General features: G+C 49.2%; 1 protein-coding gene across 1 annotated transcript; it reads left to right on the forward strand.

Annotated features, from left to right (window-relative positions):
- Positions 1 to 5,781: 5,781 nt before the first annotated feature.
- LOC148532201 (uncharacterized) lies at positions 5,782 to 18,633 on the forward strand. The gene is given in 3 exon segments (XM_088468222.1): positions 5,782 to 6,085; positions 18,277 to 18,572; positions 18,574 to 18,633. Coding segments are annotated over 3 exon segments (660 nt in total).
- Positions 18,634 to 26,856: the final 8,223 nt, after the last annotated feature.

The following is a 26,856-nucleotide window of genomic DNA, read 5'->3' on the forward strand; positions in this document are numbered from 1 at the left end:
CCGGTGCATCATGGGGCGTGGAATCTTCTGCATGCCAGGGCTCTTTCACAATGTCACCTCTCATGATTTCCAAACAGCAGTTGTTTTAAGCTGGGTACAGACTGGACGATGTGTGTACCCAGCGATGTCTTATGGGGGGATGCCAAGCATGACATCGTTAACGGTATCCCCAGATTGGACTGCATGTACAGGTAACTGGGGATATCGTTTACGACCCGCTGGTTATGAAATCGTTAGCGATGCACGATATATCGTTGGGTCGTTGGTAGAGGTGAGCTGGTACGGATTAGTTCGGATTTCCACGGCGAGTTCGGATTTGTCCCGGCAAAAAACGGGACTGTAGTGTTGTCCAGGGGGTGCTCTGTCCATCAGGAGTGCTCCCCCAAGTGCTAAAAAAAATAATATTTTTTCTGTGTCTGTGAATTGTGTGCGCAGTAGCCGCACGTGCATCAACAAAGTAGTGCCAAGCGTGCGCCTGTGTCATAAGTAAAGGGCCGGCTGGCTTGACCGTTAAAGGGTGCTGTAACCCCCAAAGTACACTCCAAACCAAATAACAATTTTTTTTTTCTGTGTTTGTGAATTGTGTACGCAGTAGCCGCACGTGCATCAACAAAGTAGTGCCAAGCGTGCGCCTGTGTCATAAGTAAAGGGCCGGCTGGCTTGACCGTTAAAGGGTGCTGTAACCCCCAAAGTACACTCCAAACCAAAAAAATATATATTTTCTGTGTTTGTGAATTGTGTGCGCAGTAGCCGCACGTGCATCAACAAAGTAGTGCCAAGCGTGCGCCTGTGTCATAAGTAAAGGGCCGGCTGGCTTGACCGTTAAAGGGTGCTGTAACCCCCAAAGTACACTCCAGTCCAAACCAAAAAAAAAATTATTTTCTGTGTTTGTGAATTGTGTGCGCAGTAGCCGCACGTGCATCAACAAAGGAGCAGCGCCAAACGTGCGCCTGTGTCCCATAAGTAAAGAGCCGGCTGGCTCATTTCTTAAAGGCTGGTGTAACCCACAAAGTGCACTACTCTCCAGCAAAAATAAAGAAATATTTTCTGTGTTTAGCCGCACGTATATATCAAATCGATATAACATAAATGGAGGACCAAACTTTCTCCGATAAAAATAAAATAGAGAAAGATCAAGAACCACTTCCTCCTAGTGCTGAAGCTGCTGCCACTAGTCATGACATAGACGATAACATGCCATCAACGTCTTCTGCCAAGGCCGATGCCCAATGTCATAATAGAGGGCACATACAATCCCAAATGACAAAGTTCAGGAAAATGACCTTGAAAAAAACATTTAAATCAGCTGAAGAGAAACGTAAACTTGCCAATATGCCATTTACGACACGGAGTGGCAAGGAATGGCTAAGGTCGATCCCTAGTATGTTCATGACTAGTGGTTCAGCTTCACATGACGATGGAAGCCCTCCTCCCACTTAAAAAATCAAAAGAGTTAAGCTGGCAAAAGCACAGCAAAGAACTGTGCTTTCTAAGAAGATATTACAAATCCCCAAGGAGAGTCCAAGTGTGGTGGTGGTTGCGATGCCTGACCTTCCCAGCACTGGACGGGAAGAGGTGGCTCTTTCCACCATTTGCACGCCCCCTGCAAGTGCTGAAAGGAGCACCCACAGTCCACTTGCTGATATGCAAATTGAAGATGTCACTGTTGAAGTACAACAGGATGAGGATACTGGTGTAGCTGGCGCTGAGGAGGAAGTTGGCGAGGAGGATTCTGATGGTGATGTGGTTTGTTTAAATCAGGTTCCGGGGGAGACAGTTGTTGTCCGCGGGATGAAAAAGCCCATCACGGTCATGCCTGGGCAGAAGACCAAACATTCCACCTCTTTGGTCTGGCAATATTTCTATCCAAATCCGGACAACAACTGTCTTGCCATATGTACCTTATGTAAAGGTGGAATAAGTAGGGGTAGGGATGTTAACCACCTAGGAACATCCTCCCTTATACGGCACCTGCAGCGTGTTCATAATAAGTTACTGTCAAGTTCAGAAACTTTGGCTAAGACCGTAAGTAGTCCAGGGACACCTAAATCCCGTTGTCCTGTTGTATCCAAGCGTCTGCAAACCACACCGTCAACTCCCTCCTCGTCAATTTCCTCCTTAGTCAGGATCGGAAGTAGTCCTGCAGGCCATGTCACTGGCATGACTGACTCTCCTATCGGGGATTCCTCCGGAGGATCCTGCATTGCTACGCCTCCTGCTGCTGCTGGGAGTCGTTCATCATCCCAGAGAGGAAGTAGGAACACCACTACTTTTACTAAACAATTGACCCTCCAACAGTCCTTAGCGAGGAGGATGAAGTACGACAGCAGTCATCCTGAAGCAAAATGTATAACTGAGGCCTTGACTGCTATGTTGGTGTTAGACGTGCGTCCGGTATCCGCCATTAGTGCAGTGGGATTTAGACAATTGATGGAGGTAGTGTGTCCCCGGTTCCAAATCCCGTCTAGATTCCACTTCACTAGGCACGCGATACCGAGACTGTACAGAAACATCAGAAAAAATGTCCTCAGTGTCCTGAAAAATGCCGTTGTACCCAATGTCCACTTAACCACGGACATGTGGACAAGTGGAACAGGGCAGACTAAGGACTATATGACTGTGACAGCCCACTGGGTAGATGTATCACCTTACGCAGCAACAGCAGCAGCGTCACCAGTAGCAGCATCTCAGAAACGCCAGCTCGTTACAAGGCAGGCTACGCTGTGTATCACCGGTTTCAGTAAGAGGCACACCGCCGACAACCTCTTAGAGAAACTGAGGGAAATCATCGCCCAGTGACTTACCCCACTTAGACTCTCCTGGGGATTTGTCATATCTGACAACGCCACCAATATTGTGCGGGCATTACATCTGGGCAAATTCCAGCACGTCCCATGTTTTGCTCACACAATAAACTTGGTGGTGCATAATTTTCTGAAAAGCGACGGGCGTGCAGGAGACGCTTTGGGTGGCCCGAAAAATTTCTGGCCACTTTCGCCATTCAGCGACTGCGTGCCGAAGACTGGAGCGCCAGCAAACACTCTTGAACCTGCCCCGCCATCACCTGAAGCAAGAGGTTGTGACGCGGTGGAACTCAACCCTCTATATGCTTCAGAGGATGGAGGAGCAGCAAAAGGCCATACAAGCCTATACATCCACCTATGACATAGGCAAAGGAGGGGGTATGCACCTGACTCAAGCGCAGTGGAGAATGATTTCCGTGTTGTGCAAGGTTCTCCAGCCCTTCGAACTTGCCACACGTGAAGTCAGTTCAGACACTGCCAGCTTGAGTCAGGTCATTCCCCTCATCTTTTGCAGAAGCAGCTGGAGAAAGTGAAGGAGGAGCTAAGACTGAGCGATTCCGCTCGGCATGTGGGACTTGTGGATGAAGCCCTTCATTCGCTTTGCCAGGATTCCAGGGTGGTCAATCTGTTGAAATCAGACCACTACATTTTGACCACCGTGCTCGATCCTAGGTTTAAAGCCTATGTGGTGTCTCTCTTTCCGGCCGACACAAGCCTGCAGAGGTGCAAAGACCTGCTGGTGAACACACTGTCAGCTGAAGCGGAACGTGACACGTCAACAGCTCCTTCTTCATTTTCTCCCGCAACTGGGGCTGCCAGGAAAAAACTTAGGTATCCTAAGCAACCCGCTGGCGGTGATGCAGGGCAGGCAGGACCAAGTTTGGACATCTGGTCCGGACTGAAGGACCTGGCAACAATTTCTGACATGTCTACTGTCACTGCATATGATACTGTCACCATTGACAGAATGGTGGAGGATTACATCGGTGACAGCATCCAAGTAGGCATGTCAGACAGTCCATACCTGTACTGGCAGGAAAAAGAGGCAATTTGGAGGCCCCTGTACAAACTGGCTCTATTTTACCTGAGTTGTCCCCCCTCCAGTGTGTACTCCGAAAGAGTGTTTAGTGCAGCCGGGAACCTTGTCAGCAAAAGGCGTAGGAGGTTGCTTCCACAGAATGTGGAGAAGATGATGTTCATCAAAATGAATTATCAGCTCTTCCAGGGAGACCAGCCTCCAGAACGTACAGAGGGACCTGTGGTGGTGGATTCAAGTGGGGACGAGTTAATACTTTGTGAGGATGAGGATGTACACACTGAAGAGGGTGAGGAATCGGTGGATGAGGAGGATGAGGATGACATCTTGCCTCCGTAGAGCCAGTTTGTGCAGGGACAGATTAATTGCCAGCTTGTTTTGTGGGGGCCCAAACGAACCAATCATTTCAGCCACAGTTGTGTGGTAGACCCTGGCGCTGAAATGATTGGTTTGTTAAAGTGTGCATGTCCTGTTTATACAACATAAGGGTGGGTGGGAGGGCCCAAGGACAATTCCATCTTGCACCTCTTTTTTTTCTTTGCATTATGTACAGTTTGGGGCCTAGTTTTTCAAACTGCCATCCTGTGCCACTGCAGTATCACGCCTAGATGGGTCACGTGTTTGTGCCGCCCACTCGTGTCGCTTAGCATAGTCATCCAGCTACCTCGGTGCAACCTTTTGGACATAAAAACACTATTGTGAGGTGGCCCCTTAAAAAGTGGGAGGCACATATTGAAACCATTGTAATTCCTACACCGTCGACCCGATTTGGATGTAATTACCCTCAAATTAAATCTGAAAGTTTGCTGTTAAAGCACATCTTGTTTGTTTCATTTCAAAGCCATTGTGGTGGTGAATAGAGGCCAAAATCTGAAAATTCTGTCAATGTCCCAATATTTATGGACCTGACTGTATATATATATATATATATGTATTAGTGATTTATTTTTTTTTATACAAAATACAATGTCCTATCACTGTGACCAGCAGTGATCAGGACATGGGGGATGGACAGGGGTGGTGTTGAAGGAAGGGCCGGGGACACAAAACTGTCAGCCGCCGAGCAGGGGAACAAGTGCTGTAGTGAAGTGCCAGGATGTAGGGGGTGGGAGCGCTAGGGATACAGCACGGCTGCTGCTTCTCTACAGTACTTATATCAAGTCAGAGAAGCAGCAGCCGAGCTATGTCCCTAGCCGCTCCCACCCCTTCCTTACCGGCGCGGCATACTATTACTATAGAGAAGCAGCTGCCGTGTGCTGTCCCCGGCCCCGGGACATAGCGCAGCAGCCGCACTAGTATAGAAGGGGTGGGAGCGGCGGGGACATAGCACAGCAGCTGCGCTGGCAGAGAAGGGATGGGAGCGGCCGGGCACATAGCGCAGCAGCTGCGCTGGCAAATAAGGGGTGGGAGCTGCCGGGCACATAGCTCAGCAGCCGCGCCAGGATGGAAGGGGTGGGAGCGGCCGGGAACAGAGCACGGTTGCTACTTCTCTATTGTATCAAGCCAGGCAGCCACGCCGAGTTGGAAGGGGTGGATGCGGCCAGGGACAGCGCCCGCTGTCAGGTATGAGAAGCTGCACCGGGAGGGGGTTCTTGCCAGCAGCAGCTGCTGTTTTCTTCTATTGAAAACAGGCTGCCGGGAGGGGGTCCTGCTGGGTGCCCGATCACTGTGGCCAGCAGTGATCGGGACACACTGGCAGGAATCTGAGGAAGCAGAGGGACCAGCAGGTCCTTCTGACATAGGCGGCTGTAGGAAGATTAGCTTCCCGCAGCCGCCTAGTGGCCACTTCTGACTGGTCGTATCTGATACGACCGTGCCAGGCAAGTGGTTAAGCACTGTGCTAGCCTATGCTGTGGTGAACCTGAGAGTGAGAGGGCCCAGCATAGGAGGAGGCTGAGATCCTGCTGGACGAAGGAGTGGCTGCTGCAGAGGGATACTCACATGTTGCTGCTGATGGAGATCCATGAGAACAGTCCTGACGACTACTGCATCTACCTGCGTATGGATGATGCCACCTTCCAGGAGTTGCTACGTCTGGTCACTCCCTACATCCAGAGGCATAATACGAAACTGTGGAGGGCCATCCCTGCTGACAAGAGGCTGATTGCTACCCTGAGGTATCTGGCTACAGGAAAGTCCTTTGAAGACATGAAGTTTGGGACCCTCATCTCCCTGCAAGCTGTGGGCATAATCATCCTGGAGACCTACAAAGCTATTGTGAAGGTGCTGCAGTACCAGTATTGTAAGGAAAGGAAAATACACCACACTTTCTACTTTAGGGTCCATAGGGTTCCACAGGATACCTTGGGTATAGGTGATGACATCAGGCATCGGGCACCATAGAGTTAAGTTTTCAGCCTCCCAGGATGCACTAGGGTCCCCCTCCTATACCCCGCCCCCGAGCCAAGGCATCTCAGTTTCGTTTGGTGCCCGGCCGGAGTCGGATGCACCTGTTAGAGGGGGGCTAAGAAGAGCCCCTGAAGTTTTCTTCAATGCAGCTGTGGCTGCACATCTGGAAGTACAGCATGGACAGTCAGTACTGACGTCCAATGCTGTCTTCCCTACACCCCCGCCGGTACCAGAACACCGGTACCGATCCGGGGATGCTGGTAAGCATCTGGGGTCACAGCTAGTGGTGACCCCAGATGTTTGGGACCATGGCCGGATCCAAGGGGGACAGCAGGTAAACAGCGGGGTCCCGTGGTGGGTCCCCGCTGAAACATGATCCAAAGTCCCCAGGCAGGGGGCTCCCTGGGGACTGGCTGCAGCGTGGAGCCAGGTACCTAACCTGTGCTTCCACTACCCCCCTGGGACCGCGGTTGAGCGTTAGTGCTGCGGCGTCCCAGGGATTATTTGCATGCCAGGGGAGCTCGCCTTCCCTGTAGCACAGCCGGCGCCTCCCCCGCTGCACACAGCCCTCTCTGCACTGTGCTGACTGGCCTTGTGGCAGCGCTCCTCCCCCAGGCCGGCCTTCTCTATGCTCCTCGGTGGCCATCTTTACAAGAGCATGGTGAACACTGCTGGAAGCTTGGAAGCAGTGGCATCGCGGTCTGGGTCCCCCGGCATACCTCTCCTCCGTTTGGTTCAGGTCTGTGTATGCAGCGCTGGGTCCTACCAGGCTCTGTGTCTGTGTAGTTGATTATCAGCGCTGTTAGTGCAGGAATTGATTTTCTTTGCATTGTATGTGACTTCTGCTAGCGCTGCTGCCTGTACTTTCATTTCTACTGTCAGCCTTTTCACTGTCCCTGATCTTTTTCTGCTAAAGCCCTTGCGGTGCGGTGATTGCAGGGTGGTCTCACACTATACTACGAGTATCAGTGAGAGGGGTCACATACCATCATGTCTGAGAGTGACTTTCCTCTCCAGCTTATGTGTACTACGTGCAAGGTACCTATAGCGGAGGGGGACGGTAGCGCGGAGGGGCTATGTCGGCAGTGTTATTTATTGACACGGCCAATTACTGTCACGGCTCCAGTACAGGAACCACCCTGGGCTTGTTTCGCCAAAGCGCTTACAACCCTTGTGGGCCAGTTAGCTCCGCAGCCTACCTTCCCTCAGATGGGATTGTCCCAGCAGTCAGTGGTGTCATCACCCATGCAGGGTTTTCCGAGACAATTGATGGTACCCCACAGTTTCCTTATTTCCCCTCCTCAGGTCTCTCATGAGCCTGCGTGGGTTAATTCATTGACAAGCTCTGTACAGCATTTGTCGGACATGTTGCAAGGGGAGTCTGTGTTGCGGCCTCACAAGCGGCCGGTGGCGTCTCTGTCTGCTCCTTATGAGGATAATGACGGGACGTCAGACGCTAAATCTAAGGTTTATATTCCTGGCCTTATTCGTGCAGTCCGCACTGCTTTAGTTATTGAGGATGATGAGCCTCCGATATCAAAATCCAAATATGCCTTTTTCAAGGATGTTAAGGGCGATGCCACAGTGTTTCCTCTTTCGGGTCAATTAGTGGACCACTTAGAGGAGGCGTGGAAACATCCAGGCAAACGGTATCAGCCTCAAAGGCGTTTAGCAGTGGCGTATCCGTTTGCAGACAATTATTTTGCTAAGTGGGAATCCCCGCCACAGGTGGATTCACATGTTACACGCCTGGTCCGAAGTGCCACGTTGCCCATGCCCTCCATGTCCTCCTTAAAGGATGCCAGGGACCGTAAGGTGGAAATCTGCCTAAAGTCCGTTTATTCCCTTGCGGGGGGAGCAGCTAGGCCGGCTATGGCCATTTGTTGGGTAGCCAGAGCTATGGAGCGCTGGGCAGATACTTTAGAGGCGTCTTTCGATTCCGACTGTTCGGCTGAACAGACCGAGTTGATAGGCAATCTCAGGGATTCGGCCACTTACATTAATGAAGCGGCTTTAGATATCAGTACCCTGACCTCACGGATTTCTTTGGCTGCTGTGGCGGCTCGTCGCACCTTATGGTTGCGATCTTGGAAGGCGGACGCTGATTCCAAAAAGGGCCTTGGAAGCCTTGCCTTTTAACGGAGAAGTCCTCTTTGGTCCGGATCTGGACAAAATTGTAGCCGTGCTGGCGCCAGCTAAATCGGCATGTCTCCCGTCTGCTGCAGTTCCTTCCAGTTCAGGTACGTCGGCCTTACAGGGCCCAGGGTAGACCTAAAACACAGTCCTTTCTCCGACAGGCTGACCCCAAGAAGTCGGCCAAGCCCCGGAAGCAGGCCTGGAGAACCAGACGTCCGGCCCCTAAGTCCGATGACAAGCCTGCGGCCTGACGGTCCGGGCCTCCCTTCGGGGCCTAGTGTTGGTCGGTAACCATGACAGACAGTTGGGTTCATGACGTGGTTTCTCACGGGTATGCCCTCTCCTTCCGGCACAGGCCCCCGTCCCGATTCTTCACCACGGGTCTTCCATCAGACCGGAACAAAGCCACGGAACTGCGGAAGGTTTTGCACACTATGCTCCAGGCTGGAGTTATAGTGCCTGTTCCTTTTACCCAGAGGGGCCTGGGTTTCTATTCCAATCTGTTTTTGGTGCAGAAACCCAATGGGTCGTACCGTCCGATCCTCAACCTCAAAGCACTCAACAAGTCCTTGCGGGTGCCGAGGTTTCGGATGGAGACCCTACGGTCCATCATTCTGGCGCTGGAACCTGCGGACTACATGGTGTCGTTGGACATACAGGACGCATATCTGCATGTCCCTATTCTTTCGCGCCATCAACAGTTTCTCAGGTTTGCAATCCGAGACGATCACTTCCAGTTCCGGGTGTTACCTTTTGGCTTGGCGACTGCTCCACGTGTGTTCACCAAGGTGATGGCGGCATCCCTGCGGCTGCAGGGAGTCCGCATGTTGCCGTACTTGGACGACCTACTGTTGGTAGCAGGATCTCCGGAACTCCTTCTACACCATTTGGATCTGACTATTGCAGTACTGCAACGGCATGGCTGGTTGATAGACTGGCAAAAGTCCACCCTGATCCCGTCTCAGAGGATTCTGCACCTGGGAGCCTTATTGGACTCCGGACAGCAAAGGATCTTTGTGACGGGGTAAAAGATCTCTGCCTTGCAGTTGAGGATACGCAGTTGTCTGCAGAGTCGAGGTGTGTCTCTTCACTCGGCGATGAGGTTACTGGGCTCCATGGTGTCCGTATTCAACATGGTGGAATATGCCCAGTTTCACTCCAGACCTGTGCAGCAATTGATCCTGTCCAAATGGAATGGACTGCCTCAGAGTCTCAAAACCCAGACGATGATGCTCACTCTGGAGGTTCACCTGTCTCTTGCCTGGTGGTTGCAGACGACCAATCTCAACAAGGGTCGTCCGTTTTGGGTGCCGAACTGGGTCCTATTGACAATGGACGCCAGTCTTTGGGGCTGGGGAGCGGTCACGGGTCCACACTTGTTCCAGGGCAGATGGACTCCGCGCCATTTTCAATGCTCTCCAGCAGGCACATCGGGTTCTCCAAGGTCATCCAGTGCAGGTCCAGTCGGACAACGCTACCACCGTGGCCTGCATAAATCGGCAAGGAGGAACCCGAAGTCAGGCAGCTCTCGTAGAGGTGTCCCGAATCCTGGTTTGGGCGCAGCGCAATCTCCCGGCCATATCAGCAGTCTTCATCCCGGGAGTCCTAAACTGGGAGGCGGACTTTCTCAGTCGCCAGGACGTTCATCCAGGGGAATGGTCTCTGCACCATGACGTCTTTCAACTGCTGGTGGACAGGTGGGGTCTTCCAGAGATCGACCTCATGGCGTTACGGCACAACAACAAGTTGCCGGTGTACGGGTCTCGCACAAGAGGTGTAAAGGCATCTCTGGGGGATGCTCTGTCCGTCCGGTGGACGTTCCAGTTTGCTTATCTGTTTCCTCCGTTTTCCCTTCTTCCACAGGTAATCCAGAAATTCAAACAGGAAGGAGGGACGCTCCTGTTGATAGCTCCCACGTGGCCCCGGAGGCACTGGTTCTCAGACCTCCAGGGACTGTCTGTGGACATTCCTCTGCGGTTGCCATTATGTCCAGACCTCCTGTAACAGAATCCTTGTCCTCACCCGGACCTGACTTGGCTGTCTTTGACGGCGTGGCTGTTGAGACGGCCATGTTAAGGTCCAGGGGGTTTTCCAGCTCTGTAGTGCAAACAATGCTAAGGGCTCGGAAACCATCATCTGCAAGGATATACCATCGTGTGTAGCATACGTTCTTCCAGTGGTGTCGGCCGAGAGGTTATGCCCCTCGGGAGTTCCGTCTGTCTAGAGTATTAGCTTTCCTACAGGCGGGACTAGACCATGGGCTTCGCCTTGCGTCTCTGAAGGTGCAGGTGTCTGCCCTGTCCGTCTGGTTCCATCGTAGGATTGCTGCAATCCCTGATGTGCGCACCTTTATGCAAGGTGTTCTCAGAATTCAGCCACCTTTTGTTCCACCGATAGCGCCTTGGGATTTAGCTGTGGTCCTGAGGGCTCTCCAGGGACCGCCGTTTGAACCACTGGGCTCAGTGGACCTCAAATGGCTGACAGCTAAAACTATTTTCCTTCTGGCCATTGCTTCGGCCAGACGTGTTTCTGACTTAGGGGCTCTCTCCTGTAGACCCCCTTTTCTGATTTTTCATAGGAACAGTACGGTGCTGCGCACTCGCCCTGGTTTCGTTCCTAAAGTTGTTTCCAGTTTTCACATCAACGAGGAAATCGTTGTGCTGGCTTTTAACTCACCTGATCTTTCAGTGGGTGAGGCCACTTTGGATGTTGTGCGGGCCTTAAGGATTTATGTTGACCGCACTTCTTCGTTTAGGAAGTCTGACGCCTTGTTTGTCCTCTATGGCTTCCGTAAAAAGGGTTGGCCTGCTTCAAAGCAGACTTTGGCAGGCTGGATTCGTATGACCATTTCAGAAGCTTATCTTCATGAAGGTCTTCCGGTTCCTTCCTCTGTGAGGGCTCATTCCACTAGGTATGTGGGTCCTTCGTGGGCTGCTCGACGTGGTGCCTCTGCAGTCCAGATCTGCAAGGCTGCCACATGGTCCTCGGTCCATATCTTTGTGAGGTATTACGCGTTTGACACCTTTGCCTCTCAGGATGCTTCCTTCGGGTGGCGGATTCTCCTTACAGCACAGGAGCGTCCCCACCTTTAAAGGATACTGCTTTGGGACATCCCCAAGGTATCCTGTGGATACCCTATGGACCCTAAAGTAGAAAATATGAGATATGGTAAGAACTTACCTTTGTTATCTCTATTTCTACGAAGTCCATAGGGTTCCACAGGACTCCCGCCCTGTCGCACCTGTGCTGCAGATGGGCTTTACTATTGGTCACCGGTTTTTCCGTCTCCCTCTGGTGAGAATGTGATTCTTCTGTGTGTCCAGATCTTTTTTCTCTCTCTCCCTTCTCCTCCTCCGGCCTATGGCTTGGTACGTAACTGAGATGCCTTATCTCGGGGGCGGGGTATAGGAGGGGGACCCTAGTGCATCCTGGGAGGCTGAAAGCTTAACTCTATGGTGCCCGATGACTGACGTCACACCTATACCCCAAGGTATCCTGTGGAACCCTATGGACTTCGTAGAAATAGAGATAACAAAGGTAAGTTCTTACCATATCTCATATTTTCTCCTTCATCCACTAGGGCACACTGGAGCCTCAGTACAATGGGGTATAGAAGTGGGTTAACCGGGAGCTTGCACCTTTAATAAGAAAAACTTGAATGGTGGCTAGCTCCTCCCCCTCTATACCCCCCCAGGTCAGTCTAAAAATTGTGCCCTCGGAGCTGGACCTAGGCTCTTTTAGGCATACTATAGAAATCTACAAGCAAACACAAAATGAGGATACAGACAGGCAGCCCACTGCCCCTGCCTGTCTGCACTGCTGGGGAGACCTCACCGCTACTGCCTGCGGTCTGCGCTGAGGCCTCCAGCTACAGAGACCTCAGTCTCTGGGGAGCCCTAGACGTGCTGCATGCGGCGCTCGTCACGGGCTTCCCCCAGCTCAAACCACGCTGCCAGCAGCATCGGCAGCGATAAGGTCAGTGCGTCCTGGCTCCCTGACTAGCGGGAGAACCAGGACTTAAACAGTCGGGTAAACTGGAGCAGCAGCCGCCAGCGCTGTGAAGGCGCCATAGCGAAGGGGGCGGAGCCTAAGTCGGACTTCTGCTCCTGCCTCCCAGCAACCCCAGCGCTTCTACAAGGACGCTGGGGAGCCATTTTAGAAGAAGGGCTGCTTGTGGAAGCTGCATGTAGACTGCTAAATAAGGCCAGTAAGGGGTGTTTTTTCATGTATTATAGCTCTATTAATTAGAGCTCTATAGGGTGCATAGCATATCTCCCTCTCTGCCCCCCCTTCTGCTGTGTGGTCTCTAGATCTGTCCTATCGCCTACTGTGTGTGTGTGGTGTGTGTGACAGAGTGCTGCAGCATGAATTTCAAGGGATCTAAAGCTGCACAAAAAGCCTTCTCATGCAAGAAGTGTGCAGAGAAGTTCACACAGGACCAATCTAACTCTTCTCTGCTGTGTGACAAGTGTGTGTCACAGCCTCAGGCGGCCGACACACCATCCCAGCCAATATGGTCTGATCAAATAACATCTGTTATGTCAAGACTGTCTGATGAGCTTGAAGCAGCTCGCAGAGACAGGGAGGTGATCAGACAGTGGCCCTGATTCAGAGCCGGACGCTCTGACAGAGCGCTCGCTCTGAATCAGGGCCGTCCTTCTTGATTTTTAGAGCGGCCACCCACAGCTATAGCGAGCGGCCAGGAAGATGGTCGCGATGGTCAAGACCATCGCGACCATCGGGCTTGCGACGAGACCCTTGTGGTAGGGTCTCGTTGCCGCAAGCCCTAGAGTGCTTTCGGCTCAAACAGAGCCGAAAGCACTCCCACTGACATCACTTGTGATGTCAGTGTGGCCGGCCCCAGATGGTAGGCGTTCCCATGGGAACAACTCCGTCTGGGCAACCACGGCACGCCCACCAAAGGGGGCGTGCTGTCACTCAACATCGACAGCACGCCCCCTTTGGAGCGACGGTTTGCCCAACACTATCTGGGTCTCGCGCATGTGCACGATGGAGCCGGCTCCCACCATCGACCCGGTTGCGAGCGCTCGCAAGCAGGTCTGAATCAGGCCCAGAGATCACCTGAACCAGATTGGGCACGTTCTTTAGCCAAATCTGTGGAAGGACTTACTAAAGTTATGTCCCAGGCCCCCCCTGCTGCCTCGTCATATAATGTCCCTAATAAGAGACTTATCTAGAATCCCTTACATTGGGATGATTCTGATGACGAAGAGGCACAGGAGCCAGAAGAAGGCTAGTTCAGTTTCCTGATGAGTCAGAACCTATTTCTCAGGGCGTAGATGCATTAATTACTGCAGTATGCCAGGCCTTACATATAGAAGACTCAGAGGTGACTTCTAAACTGTCTATTTTTGATAAGAGATTTAGACAGGCTGTCAGTTTTCCAGCAGAGGAGTTGGATGATATCCTAACCTCAGCGTGAAAACACCCTGATAAGAGCTTTCAAATTTCTAAGAAACTTTTATCTTATTATCCATTTCCACCAGATAGTAGGAAAATATGCAAAACTCCCCCAGCAGTAGATCCCTCGGTATCCCGTCTTTCTAAAAAGACAGTGTTTCCTGTACCTGGGGCTGTTTCCTTAAAGGAGTCCTCTGACAGAAAGCTGGAAAACACGCAAAAATCCATATATACAGTGGCAGGAGTATCACTGCATAAAGCACTGGTTAGCTGCTGGGTAAATAAGGCTGTCGAAGCCTGGGCTAAACAGCTTGCAGAAGGTCTCAGGACCGAAACACAGACTGAAGATCTTATCCAGCTGGCTGAACAGATTGCAGAATCAGCCGCTTTCCTTGGGGAAGCTTCTAAGGACATATGTGGTCTTTCTGCTAGATCTTCGGCTTTAGCTATATCAGCCAGAAGAGCCCTTTGGCTGCATCAATGGCATGCAGATGCAGAGTCCAAGAGAGCAGTAGAAGCTCTTCCCTTCACCGGGGAAGTTATTTTCGGGACGGAGTTAGATAAGTGGATCTCACAGGCTACGGGTGGGAAATCCACTTACCATCGGCGGCTCCTCCTCCTAGACGACCTACAGCGGGACCCTCCTTTTGGTCCTTTCGTGCCCCCGGTAGGTTTAGAGGACGCTCCAGAGGAGCTCCGGCTTTCTCCCACGGGTCTAGAGGCCGCGGTAGATCTGCAACATCCGCTACATCCGGGTCCCAGCAGGACAAGACAGCAGCAAAACCCTCCACATGACTCTCTCCCTTCTCAGTTGGGGGATCACAGGGTGGGAGCTCGTCTTCTACACTTCAGGGAAGTGTGGATCAGGTCTTGCCAGGACGCCTGGGTCAGGGACATCCTTACCCACGGTCTGAAGTTGGACTTCAGAATAGAACCGCCTTCTCGTTTTTTCACAACCGGTTTACCACTGGCATCAGAAAAACAAGTGGTTATTCTAGAAGCAATACAGAAGCTGTTATTGTCCCAGGTGGTAGTGAAGGTCCCGACCCATCATAGAAGCCAGGGTTTTTTATTCCAGCTAGTTTGTGATGCCCAAGCCGGATGGCTCTATGAGACCCATTCTCAATCTCAAGGATATAAACCCTTATCTTCGAACCTTCAAGTTCAAGATGGAGTCTCTCCAATCTATTATAGCAGGTCCCGAAAAAGACGAGTTTCTTGTGTCCCTAGAGATAAAGGTTGCCTACCTCCACATCCCCATCTGGCCTCCTCATCAGGCTTTTCTTCAATTTGCGGTCCTAGACTCGCATTTGCAATTTCAGGCCCTACCTTTCGGTCTTTCGTCGGCACCCAGAGTGTTCACAAAGGTCATGGCCATAATGATCTGCTGCGGCTCCAGGGGGTAGTCATTGTCCCATACCTAGACGACCTCCTGATCAAGGCCCCATCAGTAGCTCGATTGTTAATAGACATTCAATTAACCCAGAATCTTCTCTTGCAACACGGGTGGATTCTAAATTTCCAAAAATCATCCCTGACTCTGACACGTCTGCTATTCCTGGGCATGATATTGGATACAGTGGAACAAAAGGTATTTCTGCCCCAGGACAAGGTCTGTTCCATTCAAAACATGGTGCACCTGATTTTGCGGCATCGCAGGGTATCGGTACATCTCTGTATCCGCCTGCTTGGGAAGATGGTGGCAACCTTCGAGGCAATTTAATATGCAAGATTTCATGTCCGCCCCTTTCAGTTGGACCTTCTTTCCCAGTGGTCAGGATCCCACCTATGTCTCCACCAGCAAGTCCTTTTGTCTCCCCAGACGAGAACATCTCTCATTTGGTGGATGAATCCCTCGCACCTGCTGACAGGAAGACGGTTCGCAGTATGGGATTGGATTCTCCTCACCACAGACACAAGTCTAAGAGGGTGGGGAGCAGTGACCAAGGGAAAACATTTTCAGGGGCACTGGACTCAGAGGGAGGCAGGTCTGCCCATAAATATTCTGAAGTTAAGAGCAGTATTTTATGCTCTCCAGCTGGCGCATCCTCTGTTGCAGGGTCAGGCAATCCGAGTACAGTCGGACAATGCCACAGCGGTCGCTTATATAAACAGACAGGGCGTCACCAAAAGCAGAGCCGCCATGAGGGAAGTAAGCAGAATCCTGCTTTGGGCAGAGGAATTTGCAGTGGCTATCTTCATCTCAGGAGTGGAAAACTGGGAGGCCGATTATCTCAGTCGGCAGGACATTCATCCAGGGGAATGGTCGCTCAACCCTCAGGTATTTCACCAACTAACTCTCAGGTGGGGTCGTCCACAGGCTGATCTCATGGCATCAAGGTAGAACCACAAATTACCAATTTACTGTTCCCGGACCAGGGACCCACAGGCAGCAGCAGTGGATGCACTGACAACACTGTGGAGGTTCCGCTACGTATACTTATTCACTCCTTTCCCGCTAATTCCTCGCTTACTTTAGAGAATCAAACGCAAGAATGTCAGAGTGCTATTCATAGCACCAGATTGGCCCAGACGAGCGTGGTACTCGCAGATACAGAATCTGTTGGTAGACGAGCCGTGGCCCCTTCCTCTTCAAGACGACTTCCTTCTTCAGGGGCCGTTTATTTATCAAGACTTAAGGCTGCTTTGTTTGACGACATGGCTACTGAAAGGGCCGTTCTCAGACAGAAAGGAATACCACCTTCTATGGCACCATGGACTTAGATTTGGTATTGGCTTTTCTCCAGTCTGAAACCTTCGAGCCGCTACAGAGGGTGGAGTTAAAGTACTTAACTTGGAAGGTGGTTCTCCTTTTGGCACTCGCCTCAGCGAGGCGTCTGTCTGAACTGGGTGCTTTATCATGCCTCCCTCCTTATCTCATTTTCCATGAAGATAGGGCAGAATTAAGCACACAAAAATCCTTCCTTCCAAAAGTAGTATCTGCTTTTCATATAAATCAACCAATTGTGGACCCTGTGTTTAAGGATGAGTCTCCAGTTTCTAAATCCTTAGACGTAGTCAGAGCACTCCGGATTTATGTCGACAGGACTGCTTCGCTCAGAAAATCGGATGTTTTGTTTGTTCGGTTTGATTTGGCCCGACCAGGTTGGCCGGCTTCCAAACAATCTATTTCCAGATGGATACGTCTGGCTATCAGACAGGCTTATGTGGTGGCTTCCAGACAACCACCGGCTTCCATTACAGCACATTCTACGTGCTCGGTAGGACCTTAATGGGCGGCTGCTCGTGGGGTTTCTTTAAACCAGCTTTGTCGAGCAGCCTCTTGGTCCGGCAAGCACACGTTTCTAAGATTCTACCGTTTTGATACTTTTGCGGACTCCGCTTCAGAGTTTGGCCGTGCAGTTTTGCAGGATTCTCAGCGTTCTCCCACCCGGGATGTGAGCTGTGGGACGTCCCCATTGTACTGAGGCTCCGGTGTCCCCTGTGCAATCGGAGAAAGGGATTTATCGGTAAGTAACAAAATCCTAATTTTGTTGCGAATTCCAAAAGTTTTATTAAACTTTTTTTTATCTTTTTTTTTTTAGTAGTTCTTTTTTTATTAAGTCTAATAAAAACACAAGAAAAGAGGGTTTTTTTGCGATCAACATGGCTGCTTTCCTCAGTTAAATTGTAAAAATATGTACAAAACTTTTTGATTATAAATAATAATACAATATTAACAATAAATTATCAACAAGTTTTATCATTCCCAATAAATAGGGTGTGGTTTGATGTATGGTGTTTCTGGCACAGGTTTGAATAGCAGAATAAACATGTGCCATAAATGCAAACTGAGGTCCCGGCCCCTTCAATGTGCACTTACAGCATGTGTTTTATTGACCTACTTCAAACTGTGATGAAAGCACCATATAGCATACAGCACCATAGGTATTGGGAATGATAACTGGGGAACACTTCACAGATTGTAAAAATCTGGATTCTCCTCCTCTGCTTGTAATAAGGCATATAGTGAATGGGTAGGTTAGTGGGGAAGCAGGTTGTGATGAGGTGAATGGGTAGGTGGGTGGGGGAGCAGGTTGTGATGAGGTGGGTGGGGGGGTAAGGTGTGATGGGGAGAGAGGAACAGTGGTGCTGGTTGCAGGCCGCGCCAGGTACGTGTCAGATGCAAGGAGGCTTCTTCACCCCTGAAATATCTCGCTTACGAGGCGCTCAAATTGGACCTACTAGTCAGTGTCCAGTTGTCTCAGTGCACTGCTCACGGAAGTCCTAAAATTATTAAAATGATCATGGGGTTTTTGCAATACTTCCCGAGCCTGCTTTATAAACACATCCTCTTGCTCCTAGTTGTGCCTGGTCTTTCAGCGCTGTTTCTTGGGGGGGGGGGGGGGGGTGAGGCGGGTTTGGAGGAGGCGGCCCTGATGAATCACCCTCACTTTCTGCGATAAAAGCAGGGTCCAGGGTGCTCTGGATGTCCTGGTCTGGGGTTGGAGTATGTTGGCAAAAAAAAACAAAGATCTTGTAATAATCATTTTTATTTTCATTTTTTCTAGTTCCCTACAAGCGTGGAAGAGTGGAAAACCAACGCTGAGGAATTTAAAAGGCGTTGGAATTTGCCTAACTGCGGGGGAGCCATCTGTGGGAAACATATCTGGATAACCCCACCTGCCGACACCGGATCTTACTACAACTATAAGGGGTACTTCAGTATCGTGCTCATGGTGGTGGTGAATGCTAACTACGAGTTCATATTTCCTGATGTTGGCAAGAATGGCTGTGCTTCAGATGGTGGGTCCTTCAAAAATACGCCATTCTTCAAGAGGCTCACCTCCAAGACCCTGAACTTGCCGTGTGTGGAGGTAACCAAGCATGGCCTAAATTTTGTGTTTGTGGCAGACGAGGCCTACGCACTGCACGAGCACATCATGAAGCCATACACCCAAAGGGGCCAAACCAAGGAGAAGCGCATCTACAACTACAGGCTTTCTAGGGCACGTCATATTGTGGGGAATGACTTTGGAATCCTCAGCAACCGCTTACGCATCTTCCACACTGCCATCAACCTGCGGGTGGACAAGACTGATTGGGTCGTCTCTGCATGCTGTGTCCTGCACAACTTTCTCTGCCGCAAAGCCAACCAGCAAAGGACATCAGGCACAGCTGGTCCCAGAAGACTCAGAATAACCAGAGGAGGTAGTACAAATGTAGTCTGTAGCAGCACCACACCTTGAGTTCTGTTCACTGGGACTACACGGGCAAAATGGGTCAGGATGGAGTACCTGGCCTATTTTAATGTCCTGTGCCATGGCAGGAGTACTCTATTAGATAAAGTGGAGTGGACAATTGGGGACCTTTTCACAATTAACAAACATTTAAAAAAAAATCTGGACTCTCACATTTCACAATTACATTTAATTACTGTGTCTCTACTTACTGATCGTGCCTCCGATATTTCCCCCACATCTACTTGCTCTCTCTCATGATCATTACTACCAGTCCTCTTCTCTGTGGCTCCTGGTCAAGGGTGAAAAGGAGCTGGTCAGAATACCAAAGAGTGGGCTGGTACAGTTCATCGGTCCCCGCATCGGACGTCCTTGAATTCTGTATTTGTTTTGTGCTCCTTGACAAAAACTGTTTTTAGATCCTAGATTTTTTTTTCGTGCCCAATCCAGTGAGGCAGCCTCATAATATGGCCTGCTGAATTCAGTCAACTGTTGCAGAGCCTGGTTATGTTTAAACTTGTTGGTCGTAGTCCCTGGATTTAATCATCCAAAGACACTCATGGTCCCTGTACATTTAAATAAAGCCTTGGATAAATTCACGATCCTTGTCCATTGACATATCTATGAGAAAAGAATAAAAGAAAAATAAATTACATTTTTGGGACTATTGTTGTTAAAGGGAGAAAGGATTTAAACACAGACTACAATTTGATATCTGAACACCCCCAACAGTGGGAGTGGCCAGCTTTTTGAACTATTGTGGTCCCCAATCAATGGGGGATCCCTAAACCTTATTTTTTAGCATATAATACACATTTGGGAGTAAACATATAATACACATGTGGGGACAGTTATTTTAACACAAAGGAAATTTTGTTTATGGAAAAGTTTTTAAAATTTTGGGTTTTTTTTGTGTAAATTTTTTAAAGATTTTTTAAATTAAATAGTTATATTGTTTTTAATGTTGAGTTAATGTTTTTGTTTTTAATAAAGTTTTATTAGTTTACTCATCTCAATTATTTTATATGTATATAATTGCCTTTTAATGTATAAGTACAATAAAGAGTGGCAAAACAAATTTCATTAACACAAAGATCATTTAAAAAAAAAGAAACAACAACCTCACATTTAACAAAAAATTTAAAGAAAAGAGCAGTGACCTTTGTGTGAATGAAAGCCATATTTGGGTGTCAGTAGCGTATAATACACATATGGCCATCAGTAGCATATAATATAAATTTTGGGGTCAGTAGCGTATAAAACACATATGGGGACAATAGCATATACTACGCATTTGGGGGACAGTAGCACATAAAACACAATTGCACGTCATCCGCAAATATTCCACATTGGAGGACAGTAGCATATACTACGTATATGGAGGACAGAGGAAAATATAAAAATTAATTGGTGTTCAGGGGATCATACGTTATCGGTGGGCAAACATTGATGGGGTCAGTGTATACAGACATTGGTGTTCAGGGGAGTAAAATAAATACACATTATGGGCCTACATTGGTATTCAGAGGAATAAACATTGGTGACCAGCAGTACACACATACCAAAAACAGTAGAATCGGGGCTGAAATGCAGTGTCTCTGCTGCGTGTACTGCTACTCCACTCTCCTCACGATGCTGTATAAAGTGGAGGGTGGGAGTGTCCAGGGAAATGCCACTCAAATGACGCAGATCAGATGATTTATCGTATGATCGATCGCAGGTGTAGAAATACGAACAATCTGCACCAAATCGCTAACAATATTACCAGATCTTCCCTGCAGTAGGTAAGACCTGAAGATACGACCAAAGACCTGCAGGAACGCGCATTGGATCATTATTGTTCCTAGAAGCTGCGCGACTTGCACATTTTTAAACGATGTTTCATTCTGATATTTTCGTGCTTATCATGCCTAAAATCGTCTAGTGTGTGGGCACCTTTAAGCTAGGTACACACTAGACGACTTGCAAACGATGCGATGTCGTCAACTATTTCCCTTGAACTCCCGGACAAATGATCTAGTGCATACACACTGTGTAATCTAACAAACGACCAAACGATATATCTTGCATTGTTTGGTGGTTATATAGTTAACTATATAATGTAACCGTATCACCTGATCGTCTGGTAGTGCGTACACACTGCACGATCTGAGGGCAATCGTTAATGAGATTGACAGATCTTCCTGCATGTAGAGAAGATCTGAAGATGCAACGAACAATGCCACAGGAGCACGCATAGTGTATACACACTTGACAATTTAAACGATTTGTCATTCCGATGAGTCAGAATCGGCCATATCGTTCAAAATATTGCCTAGTGTGTAGGGGCCTTTACATTCCGGGAACTGTTTTTTGTATTGTTTTCTGTAAGTTAGATATGCCATAGTGCTTAATGGTTGTATACATAGGGGTATATTTACTAGTAAAGTAACTTCGCAAACATTGCCATTAAATTGAAGTATCCCTGGGATGTACGAGATGTGACTATTAAAAAATTAGACTGATGCTATAATTTATGTTTAATTATATGAAGTACATTTTAACTCCAGTCTCCTTCTATGTACTATGGGCCTGATTCAGAGCCGCTCGTTCGCTCCGAGCGATGTTCGCACAACTGCGCATGCGTATGGGTTGTAATACGCATGCGAGAACAAGTCATTGCGGTCGGAAATTGTGTGCTCGCAAAATAGCGAATGCCTGCTAATTTGAGTGACAGAATGAGGCGTTTGTGGGTGGTAACAGGGGAAGGTGCTTGAAAACGGGGAGTGGAGATCCGAACGCAGGCGTGCCAAATAGTAAAAACGGGTGTTTTAAGGGTGTGCATAATTAACAAAGCAGCGTCATCGACCACGTCACTTGGTTGTTTCTTAGCCTGAACTGTTCGCATGATTGCGGTAAGAAAATCCAACCACAAGCACTGCGAGCAGTTCAGACGCCTTTCGATGTACTCGATTAATCTAATAAATAGCGGAGATGACGTAGGATGCGAGTGGCCAGGGGGCGTCTTTACAAAATAGCGAGCGCATGTTTCGTTCGCTCGCTCAGACATAGAGGCGTCAACAGACCGCAAAGAGCGAGCGCTCAATTTAAATAGCTGGCCCCTTTTTCTAAACGAGTGAGCGCAAATAGCGTCTGGCTCTGAATCAGGCCCTATGTACTCCCCTTCTGCAGCCACAGATCACTGCATTCTTATTTTCCACTGGTCAAAGCCGTGCTGTAGCTCATTATCTGTCAGCTGTCTCAGCAGCTCCGTCATTTTCCTCTTTACCTCAGTAACTGATGCAAAATGGGTTCTATTGAGTACAGATTTAACTTTAGGGAAAAGAAAGAAGTCACATGGTGCTAGGTCTGGCGAGTATGGTGGGTGTTCTAGCACTGCAATCTGTTTCTCTGCCAAAACTGCTTCACAGAGACCTGTGGGGGCTGGTGCATTGTCCGGTGGAGGATTAAACAACTCTGGCCTCTTTTTTCTGATTCTTTCCCGCAAAGTTACTGGAATATTTTTGTAGTAATGTAGATTCTCTGTTGCGTCTTCTGGTACCCAGTCTTCCAAAATAACACTTAATATCAAAGAAAACAATTAACATGTTTTCGAATTTGGATTTGCTTTGAGATGTTTCGTTGATGGTAGGGTATGAAATGCCGAAGGCCGTCTGACTGAATACCGACGCCGCAAGCCCGAACGCTTAAGATCCCAACTGGGGCTGGTAAGTACCCTAACCATCCCCTCCTCCCCCTAACCCTCCCTTAGTGGTGCCTAACCCTCACTTAGTGGTGCCTAACCATAACCCTCCCTTAGTGGTGCCTAACCCTACCATCCCCCCGGTGGTGCCTAATCCTAACATGTCCCCCGGGGGCGCTCTAACCTAACCCCCTCTCCGCAAGCTAAACCTAACCCTCCCGAGGTGGTGCCTAACCCTAACTACCGCACCCTAAACCTAACCCTCCCGGGGTGCCTAAACCTAACTCCACGGCTAAGCGCTAACAGTGCTCGGCTTACCTTCCTTCGGGAAGCCGTCTGTCTAGATTCCGGTATCGCGATCTAGACGGGCGTCGGGATTTCGCCACCTGTATTTAGTCCCGCGTTGGGACTTAGACACCGGGATTTAGTCAGACGGCTTTCAGGCCGTCAGCATTTTGACCGCATCCCTTTCTTGATGATGATGGTGTTTTCCAGTGCATGGACTGCCATTTTGTCTCAGGATTGTACTGGAAGATTCATGTTTCATCACAGGTAATAACTTTAGCTAAAAAATGCAAATCCGCTTGAATTGTTCCAAAATGTCTGTACAAATTTGCTTTTCTTTCTGCACGGCAGTGAGAAGCTTTGGAACCATCTTAGCACAAATTTTTATCATGTTAAGATCTTGATGTTAAATGTACCTTACATTTTTTTTAGTTGATGTTTAGCATTTCGGCTATCATTCGGATGCTGAGTCGACGGTCAATTTTTTCCACATTTTTATTTGTTTTTGATGTGCAAGGCCTTCGGGGACGTTTATCATTTTCAACATCCTCACGACTGTCACTAAATCTTTTGTGCCACTCAAATACACGTGCACGAGACTTACAATCTGCTCCATAAGCGTCGGTTAGCATATGGAAAGATTTAGTGGGCGTTTTGTCCAATTTAACTAAAAATGTTAAGTTAACACATTGCTCTACTTTTGAATGAAGCATTTTTACAATGCATGGAAAAAACACCACTTCTTTGAATGCTGTGACAGCAAACTATGGGCCTGATTCAGACCCGGACGGTATCTGCAGTCCGTTCACAATTGCCAATGGTTGCTAATCTGTGCATGCGCGAACTACACTGTGCGATCACAGATCCCTCGCTCGCCCAGCAAAACCAGCCCAGCAGAGTGAGTGACAGGAGAGGCCATTTGTGGGTGGTGACAGGGGCAGTCCAGTAAAAACTGGGGGTTGTAGATGCGAACGCAGGCGTGCCCGAGTGTTTCAACGCCGTTTTAGAGTTGTGCATAATTAACAGGCAGCGTCATAGTACACGTCACCAGCCATTTTTTTCTTCTGCTTTCCTCGCAATGCTTGCGTTAAAAAAAGCTACCACAAGCACTGCGTTCATATCCGATAGTAGTCGATGTACCAATGTTTTCATAAACTTCCAGGAGATGACGTGGGACAGTGGGCGTCTTTGCATATGCTAAGGGGAGTCTGCATACACAAAGTGAATGCTCGTACAGGTAAGATGGGCGTGCTTATGCCTTGGTGAGCGATTGCTCCTTGCCGCATCACTGTCAAATATTTGCATATGCAACATGCGAGCGTACGCTCATAGCGACTGGGTCTGAATCAGGCCCAATCTGTGCGAGAGGGGTGAAACTTGCAAAACCATTTTGTGATAGTCTAAGGTCAATGTTCCCTCAACCCCTTTTAACTCAAACGGTATGGTTTATTTTTGCAAATACTGTACAGTATCATTATTTAATAGCCACACCTCAGAAGTAGGGTACCAATATTTTTATTCCCAGTCGTGGGACTCAACAAGCATGGCGAAGACCCGCATGTGTGAAAGGAGGTGTGGTCTCATGGCTGCTAGTCAGCTGCACCCCATGGTGTATGACATTTTAGGGGCGTGACCTAGTGCCGCATTTCTCAGCTACCGGCACTAAATGGACGCCATGCCCCTGTTCCTGGATGTAATTGTAATACATTTGGTCAAAATGTAATTTCTTTTTTTTTTTAAATCTCTTTATTTTTAAAAGGTAGATAACAAGTAAATAAGAAAAGATAAAAATTTAACAGCCACAAAATCGATAATAAAAGACATCTAACTTTCTTGTTTTCGTGATATTTGTTTTGAAAAGTTAAGGTGTAAAAACCAGTAATGGGTGGGAAGGGGGGGACACCAGGCAGCAGAGTCAATAGGGTACCTAATAAATAAATAAAACAAACCAGGCCTGGAAGGGTCCTATTACAGTGAGAATAACAAGGGATTCCAACTTCATGAAATTGTGGCAGGCAAAACCTAATTTCTTATTGCTGTGAGAAGCTGCGATAAGAAATAATTATCTGGACCAAGTCCTATTAACAGGGCCGCCATCAGGGTGGGACTGCCAGGACTGGAGTCCCGGGCCCGGACACTCGGGGGTGTCCGTCCACTCCTATCCCCCGCCACCACCACACAAGCCCAGGGACGCCCTCCCACTCTGCCTCCTAACAACGCCGGACACTCTGGGGCCTGCCTACTCTTGTACCACCAGCCGCCCGCTACTACTATTATCTTATAAGTGAGTGACAGGCCCAACCAGGGACTCACCCGCTCCTACCAGCGTACCACCCACCACTACCTGCGCAATAGAAGTGACTCATGGGTCACTTCTCACCTAGCCGCCCTCCCGCTCCGCCTCATACCTAGTGCAATACAGTTTTTCTTGTTAGCTGGTGCGGCATGACGATATAACGCCGCACAGCGCTGCTGAATGAGGAGCCGCGTGTGAGGACGGTAGGAGCAGCTAGAACAAAAGAAAAGAAGTGAGGTAACTTAGGTAAATGTCTAGGGTTGTGGGGGGGGGGGCTGCCTATTTTTTGCAGTCCCAGGCCCCATAATTTTTGATGGTAGCCCTGCCTATTAATAAATAAATAGTCACATGCACCTCAAAATTAACACCCTAGGCTGTAAGTTCTCTCTGCAACAAGCAGCAGCCCTGGCCTGGCAGGCTCCCGGTGCATGGAGTCTTCTGCATACCAGGGCTCTTGCACAATGTCACCTCATGATTTCCAAACAGCAGTTCTCTTACATTTTCATTTTCTGCAAGTTAGATATGCAATGATGAGTAATGGTTGTATACTATTTCTTAGGGGAAAATATATACATAACTTCCTTTTTAGTGCTGTAATCTTCCTCATTCATAACATTTCTACCAAGTGCTTTACTGTCTCTCCCACCAGTTACATTAGGAAATGTAAGATTCAGGGGCACACAAGTCACTCGCGCCACAGAAAGAAATCGGCTTTAGCACAAATGCCGTATCAAGCATATGCATACGGGTGGACGTCGCTACTGCATACAGACTGATCTATCAGCAGACCACACTATCAGTAAATGGGTGACAGCTGGACGGTGACCATGCAATTGCACTAAACTCTTCTGTCTCGTGGGAGTGTTCTGTGGGCCTGATTCAGAGCCGAACGCTCTGACCAGAACGCTCGCTCTGAATCAGGGCCCTCCTCCATGAAAATGGAGCGGCCTCCTGGCCGCTCGCATAGCTGTGGGTGACCACCCACAGCATATGCGAGCATCCATGATGATGGTCGCGATGGTCTTGACCATCGCGACCATCGGGCTTGCGACGGAGACCCTGCGGTAGGGTCTCGCTGCCGCAAGCCCTGGAGTGATTTTGGCTCTATCAGAGCCAAAATCACTCCCACTGACATCACTAGTGATGTCAGTGGGGCCGGCTTCAGACGGTAGGCGTTCCCATGGGAACACCTCCGTCTGGCAGGCACGCCCCTGGCACGCCCACCAAAGGGGATGTGCTGTCAATCAACATCGACAGCATGCCCCCAGCGGTGCGAGACCCGGAGCGATGGAGAGCCCATCGCTCGCCGGGTCTCGCGCATGCACACGACGGAGCTCCCTCCGTCGTGCGCATGCGCAGTGGGGGAACATCGACCCGCTTGCAAGCGTCCTGCACTCACGAGCGGGTCTGAATGACCCCCTGTGCTCATTCACAGAGAATACGGACAGTCTGTATCAGCTGGATCATTTGGGCCAACTGTGGCAGCGCACATAAGAACAGTTGGCGGGAGAGGCTTCCACATACAGTCACACAGATCTTTATTATACAAAGATGGATTCTAGCATTGCCATAATGAAATAAACAGACATCTGCTGCCAGGCGGAAAAGTGGCCTGCGGATGCGTCCAAATCAGCCCTATAATGAAAGGCTTCAGATCCATAACCCAG

Source organism: Taudactylus pleione, unplaced genomic scaffold (assembly GCF_031769625.1).
Source record: "Taudactylus pleione unplaced genomic scaffold, aTauple2 ptg000082l, whole genome shotgun sequence".
NCBI classification, from domain to species: domain Eukaryota; kingdom Metazoa; phylum Chordata; class Amphibia; order Anura; family Myobatrachidae; genus Taudactylus; species Taudactylus pleione.